At 55.6% G+C, this 6,717-nt stretch overlaps 1 protein-coding gene across 2 annotated transcripts in view; it reads right to left on the minus strand.

Annotated features, from left to right (window-relative positions):
• Positions 1-4,000: 4,000 nt before the first annotated feature.
• The window catches only part of ALDH3A1 (aldehyde dehydrogenase 3 family member A1), an 11,126-nt gene continuing 8,409 nt past the window's right edge, over positions 4,001-6,717 (minus strand). For both annotated transcript variants that reach the window (XM_017861974.1, XM_017861975.1), the window contains exons 7-11: positions 6,377-6,518; positions 5,550-5,716; positions 5,038-5,137; positions 4,345-4,475; positions 4,001-4,252 (exon numbers count right to left, since the gene is read on the minus strand). In XM_017861974.1, coding sequence (XP_017717463.1) covers positions 4,238-4,252; positions 4,345-4,475; positions 5,038-5,137; positions 5,550-5,716; positions 6,377-6,518 — 555 coding nt within the window. In that variant the 3' untranslated portion in view covers positions 4,001-4,237. The remainder of the gene's footprint in view (positions 4,253-4,344; positions 4,476-5,037; positions 5,138-5,549; positions 5,717-6,376; positions 6,519-6,717) is intronic.

Consider the following 6,717-nt stretch of genomic DNA (forward strand, 5'->3'; position numbering starts at 1 on the left):
TGCAAGGCAATTTACAGATCCTCAAGTGCAATGGGAAGCCATCATAACATTTTATTTATTTGTTTATTTATTTGTTTTTAGAGCTGGAGTCTCACTCTGTCGCCTGTGCTGCAGTGCAGTGGCATGATCATAGCTCACTGCAGCCTTGACCTCCTGGGCTCAAGTGATCCCCTTGCCTCAGCCTCCTAAGTTATGACTATAGGTGTGCACCATCATGCCTGGTTAATTTTCTCATATTTTGTAGAGCTGGGGTTTCACCATGTTGCCTGGGCTGATCTTGAACTCCTGGCTTCAAATGATGCTACCACTTTGGCTTCCTAACGTGCTAGGATTGCAGGTGTAAGCCACTGTGCCTGAGCTGCTAATTGACTCTATCCAGAAAACAAATCTCTCATATCTTTATGACAGAAGGTAATTTTGCAACTTGGACAGATATGCCCACTGGAAATTAGGCTTCTTCCCTGTCACAGGAATTAGAATTTGGGGGTGCATTTCAAAGAGATGACACCCCAGCCCTTGAGAAAGATGTCTGGCTCATAAAGCTGACAAGAGTCTTATTTATTATAGCTCCTGAAAAGACTTACACACATTTCAAAGAGACAGAACTTATAATGACATGTTTTCCAAAGTAGGTGCTCTAAGACAAAGGAGGGGAGAGAAATCTTTTATTTTCAACAGAGAGAATTAAGGCTCTTTTTTCTATTTTTTGAGACAGAGTCTTGTTCTGTTGCCCAGGCTGGAGTGCAGTCGTATCAAAACAGCTCACCGGCTCACTGGGGGGCGCGTGGCTCAAGCCTATAATGCCCAGCACTTTGGGAGGCCGAGACGGCGGATCACGAGGTCAGGAGATCGAACCATCCTGGCTAACATGGTGAAACCCCCCGTCTTTCTACACTAAAAAATACCACAAAACTAGCCGGGTGAGGTGGCAGGCGCCGTAGGCCCCCAAGCACTCGGGAGGGCTGAGCAGGAGAATGGGCGTGAAGCCCCGGGAGGGCGGGAGCTGTAGTTGAGGCTTGAGATCCGGCCCCAACGGGCACCTCCAGCCTGGGCGACAAGAGTGAGACTCCGTCTCAAAAAAAAAAAAAAAAAAAAAAAAAAAACCAGCTCACTGCAGCCTCAAACTCCTGGGCTTAAGCGATCCACCCACCTCAGCCTCCAAAGTAGCTGGGACCACAAGCATGTACCACCATGACCAGCTAATTTTCATATATTTATAAAATATAAGATGGCATCTCTCTCTGTTGCTCAGGCTGGTCTTGAACTCCTGGATTCAAGTGGTCCTCCTGCCTTGGCCTCCCAAAGCACTGGGATTAGAGGCATGCGCCACTGTGCCTGGCATGCCTCTTATTTTTGCATTTCTAACTTTGCCCTAACGGAGATTTTTGTATTGGGAATATCATCTGGGTGCACAGTGAAGAATGAACCACAGGGAAGCAAGAGTGGAGGAAAGAAGGCCACCTAGGAGGCATTTGCTGGTGCTCAGGCCAGGGACGTGCGGGTGAAAATGCAGAGTTGGACACATTTTTGTGATAGTTGAAGGTGTTCCCCTGGGGGCTTGCGGAAGTCTTGGACATGAAGGAAAGCCGGGGAGTAAAGGCTGACTCCTAGGTTTTGGCCTCAGCCACTCTGCAGGGTGACACGCATTGGGAAAGAATGGCTTAAGCCAGGCACGGTGGCTCACGCCTGTAATCCCAACACTTTGAGAGGCCGAGGCAGGCAGATCACGAGGTCAGGAGTTTGAGACCAGCCTGGTCAATATGGTGAAACCCCGTCTCTACTAAAAATATAAAAATTAGTTGGGCATGCTGGCACGCTCCTGTAGTCCCAGCTACTAGGGAGGCTGAGGCAGGAGAATCACTTGAAACCAGGAGGCAAAGGTTGCAGTGAGCCGAGATCACGCCACTGCACTCCAGCTTGGGCGACAGAGAGGGAACACAAGAACTGGAGCTTGTGGGGTCCAGGAACCCGGAGAACAGAGTGCTCGAGGGAGGGTGGGGTCAGATGGAAGGAGGTGGCAGGGCAGCAGAGACACCCAAAGTGGCTGTGAGACCCTGGGGGTCTGCCCACACGAAATTGTGCCTGCCTGGTGGAGAGCCAGGGGTTCCCCATAGGACAGAGGTGAGGGAAGGTCAGCTGGTCAGGCGGAAGTGAGTGGGGGCAGGAAACGCTGTTTGAGAACACCCATTCAGATGAGTCTTGCTGGGAAGGAGCGTAGAGGGATGAGGCAGTCGCCGCAGGAGGAGCTGGTTAGGAGAAAATATTATTTTGTTTTGTTCTTGGCTTTGGGTTTAAAAAAATTTTTTTTTTTTTTTTTGAGACGGAGTCTCGCTCTGTCACCCAAGCTGGAGTGCACTGGCCAGATCTCAGCTCACTGCAAGCTCCGCCTCCTGGGTTCACGCCATTCTCCTGCCTCAGCCTCCCGAGTAGCTGGGACTACAGGCGCCCGCCACCTCGCCCGGCTAGTTTTTTGTATTTTTTAGTAGAGACGGGGTTTCACTGTGTTAGCCAGGATGGTCTTGATCTCCTGACCTTGTGATCCGCCCGCCTCGGCCTCCCAAAGTGCTGGGATTACAGGCTTGAGCCACCGCGCCCGGCCGGGTTTTAAAATTTTTTTAGAAACAGAGTCTCACTCTGGCACCCAGGCTGGAGTGCAGTGGCACCTCATAACTCACTACAGCCTCGAACTCCTGGGCTCAAGTGATCCTCCTGCCTCGGCCTCTCTAGCAGCTGAGACTACAGGCACACACCATCGCACCCAGCTAATTTTTTATTTTTAGTAGAGACAGGGTCTCTATTGCCTAGGCTGGTATTGAACTCCTGGACTCAAGGGATCCTCCCACTTTGACCTCCCAAAGTACTGAGATTATAGGCATGAGCCACCACTCCCAGCCAAGATTTAGTTCGGCTCAATTCTCTGCGTATACTATAAGTCACAGGTCCACGCGGGAAACATCCAAACAAAACAAAAGAAAAGTTTCCTCTCTGACCCTGTTCCCACCCCCTTGCTGGAGGGAAGGAAGCACAGGTAACAGTTAACGACTTTTCTGGTTGCATTTGGGGTCTGGGGGACTTGGAATAAGGCGCAAGACACTAGAGAATAGGAATGGTCCAGGACAGAAGGGAAGACTGAAGATGCAGGAGAGAGAGGAAGGTCAGGAGTGGGAAGCGGGTGGTGGTGGCAGGGCACGGACCAGGTGGAGGGTGGGCTTTTATTGGGAGCAGCCAAGTGGCTGGCGGCAGGCGAGGGTCCCAGGCGGGGCCGGGCACACCTGGTGGTGACAGCACAAAACTCTATGTTTTCACAAGGAAATCTCAGCAAACGCTGGGAAGGTGTTGCTGCATGACACCAGAAGAGTCTGTGTAGAGGACCCAGAGGGACCGGCTCAGCCTCAGCAGGTCTCCCCCAGCAGCCTCTCCTTACCTGCCAGGCCCAGGCTGGGAAGCTTCCTGGCTCTGGGTCTAACCAGCCCCCAGAACACCCAGCTTCAGACTCCCCTTGCCGGACCCTGTCCTGGCTCCTCAGGCCTCTGGGACGGGACTCTGGGCCAGCTGCTGCCCAACGCCACACCGTGGAGGCACCGTGGGTGCTGGTGCTGCCTGGCCTGGGGTCCTTTGCCCCCATGAGCAGCACTATGCCATAACCAAGGCGTTTTGTGTTGACTACTGCATCGTCTCACAAAGTGATCCCTGCCCGAGATAGTGAAGCTAGTCTGGGAAGAGTGAGCATCAGCTCTCCGTATCTGAACCACTGTGCCAACAAGGCTCAGCCTCCTCAGGCTCTCCTTGGCTGGACACACCAGAGATGGAGCTGACCTCCCCAAGTCTAAAAGGAAGATGAGTGTCACCCTGACACTGTACATGGCCTCCTGGCACGAGGCCCCACCAGCTGATGAGAGGCCTTTGCTGGCACGTCAGTGACCACACTGCGTGGGGCAGTGGGATCAGGCAGGACAGGTCGGTGGGTTCAGTGCTGCATAAGAAGCGCCATGTGCCTGCATTTGCTGAGTTAGAAAATTGTATTCATCTCTTTATTGGTCTAGAATGGGGTGGGGACTTGGAGTGGTGAGGCCCAGGCCCATGTGGGAGTGGGGTGTGCACAGGACAGCAGGTCAGCAGAAGAATGGGGCTGGGCTGGGGCTGCAGGAGCGACTCTCCCAGGGCCAGGAGAGCCAGCGACAGTGGTCTGCACTCCAATGGGACACAGTGTGGCCAGGCCAGGCGGAGCAGCCCCTCCTCAGTGCCAGGTCATCTGTGAAAGGGACACGGAGCAGGCAGTGATCCCCAGGCCCTGGTCCCACACAGCCTGATCTCCCCCCACGCACAGCCCCTTCCCCCTCTCACCTTGGCCGGGCTCGGGGGGTATCTGACTTTCAGGGCTTCATCATTCATCAGAGACCTCACCAGGCAAGAGCGGCGGTGAGAGAAGGTCTCAAAGCTCTTCTTGCCGTGGTAGGACCCCATGCCACTGTTCCCTGCGGAGGAGAAGTCGGCTCAGGGCTCAGCATCCTGCCCCCAGGATGCCCCAGGCTTCCCTCTCCACCTTGTTGGGTGTATCCCAGAACCACAGGGACAGAGAGGCAGAGCCCCGACCATCATCACCCATCCTTCCCTCAAATCCTGGGGCCCTCAGCACCCAGCCCCAGGTTGTGGCCCTTTTCTGGGCCTCCTGAAGGTGGCCAATGTCCAGGGTGTCCCCAGGGCATCCACGCTGGGGACAACAGTGGGAGTGCCCAGCAAGGGTCTAATCCCAGCTCTGCCACTAAATGGCTGTGTGACCTTTGGCCTGGGTCACCTTTCTCAGGCCTCCATGAAACAGGCCGGTGCACCAGGTGACCTCTAGGACCCTCTAGACTCCCAGGTTAAGTGTGTCTGATGGATGGCAGGCAGAGGCCAAGGCCCAAATAGAAGAGGTTAGCAGGAAGCTGCGGCCTGGGCCACAGGAGGCGGCCCCTCCCGAATTTGCTGAGTGAGGGTGCCCAGCCCTGGGGGCCCCAGAGGGAGGCAGGGAGGCAGCAAGCTCAGCCCCAGACTCACCCACTCCCCCGAAGGGCAGAGAGTGCAAGGTGATGTGGACGATGACATCGTTGGCCGTCACCCCACCGCTGGATGTCTCTGCAATCATCTTCTTAATCACCTGCACCAGGACCCAGCCACTGACCTCAGTCCCCTGTCCACAGGATGCCCCAGCCCCCCACCCCACCCTGCCTGGGTACAGCCTGGAGCCACAGGGACAGGAGCAGGTGGAGGCAGAGCCCTAGCTGCCGTCTCCTGCTCTTCCCGCAGACCGCGTGGCCCTCAGCACCACACGAGCAAAGAGTGACAGCAGCCACCCCCAAGCCTGTGTGCAGGGCCCTGGGCAAGGATCACTCATTCAATGTCCTCAGGTGATGCTGCTGTCCGGATCTTAGAGACGAGGTGAAAGGAGCTCAGAAAGATCCAGTGACTTGCCCAAGGTCACACAGCCAGAGAACAGTGAAGCTGCAGTTTGAACCCAGGTCTGTGGGCCCCAGGACCCTGGAGGAGGGCATCCCAGGCCCACTGCCCACCTTGTCGTTGCTGGAGAACACGTAGAGAGCCAGGGGCTTCTCGCGCTGGTTGATGAACTGGATGGCCTCCTCCAGGCTGCGCACGCACACGATGGGCAGCACAGGCCCAAAGATCTCCTCCTGCATCACTGGGGACTGGGGGTCCACGTCCGTGAGGATGGTGGGGGCTGAGGCAGGAAACAAGCCAGAGGTGGATGGCATAGAGACCCCCACGCGGTCGGAAAGTGCAAGCACCTAGACCCCTGCTCCAACCCTATTCCAGGCGAAGATGCCCAGGCTTGGAAAAGGGCAGGGATGAGGCCCCAGAGAGGTGCCCCAGGCACCTGCGTCCAGGTGCCATCTGGGCAGACCACTGGGGACAACTACAGGTTAACCTGTATGGAAGGACCCGAGATCTGTCTCCGAGAGCAGGCACTGCACCCGCCGGCCACCTGATACCTTGCCAGAATTCTCTTGTCTCCTTGACAAACTCGGAGCCAAGTGGGCCCCATCTGGTGACCCACAGCCTGGGCACTGGGGGCCCCTCATGGCTTGGCACACCTGGGGCTCCTATGGCCTCTGCTGTCCCTGCTCCTGCTGCTACAGAGGGGTGGGGAGATGAGGCCCCTCTTTCTGGGCCTTTGTTGGGAGAGGGGATTCTGAGGCTGGAGCAGGGGCTGTCCTCAGCCCCTGCCTGCTAGAGTCTACCCCAGGCTCCCTGGTGAAAGCTATTTATACCCAACCCGAGGTCATGTCTGCTTATCAAGTATCTGTGCCCACTTGCTGTGAACTTGCTGGGGACCCCTGCGGCCTGGGCAGGTGGGCTGTGCTGTTCAGGGGTCACGCACCTATGTAGCGAGTGGCCGCATCCCCGGTGCCCCCATAAGCCACCTTCTGGCCCTCAATCAGGCCCATCACCCTCTGGAAGTGCCGCGCACTAATGATTCTTCCATAATCCCGGGACTTCTTGGCATCTTCCCCATAGAACTCCTGTGGAGAAGAGGTGGGGGCTTCGGGTAAGGACGCAGACCTTCGTCATGGCCAAAAGCTGCACAGACACAGGCCAGCAGTGGCTGTCTTTGGGTGGTGGGATTCTGGGTGGAGATTTTTCTTCTTCTTTATGCTTTTTAATCTTTTCCAAATTATCTATAGTGAGTGTGCATTACCTTTTTTTTTTTTTTTTTTTTCC

Source organism: Rhinopithecus bieti, unplaced genomic scaffold, assembly GCF_001698545.2.
Source record: "Rhinopithecus bieti isolate Rb0 unplaced genomic scaffold, ASM169854v2 scaffold_63305, whole genome shotgun sequence".
Classification (NCBI taxonomy): domain Eukaryota; kingdom Metazoa; phylum Chordata; class Mammalia; order Primates; family Cercopithecidae; genus Rhinopithecus; species Rhinopithecus bieti.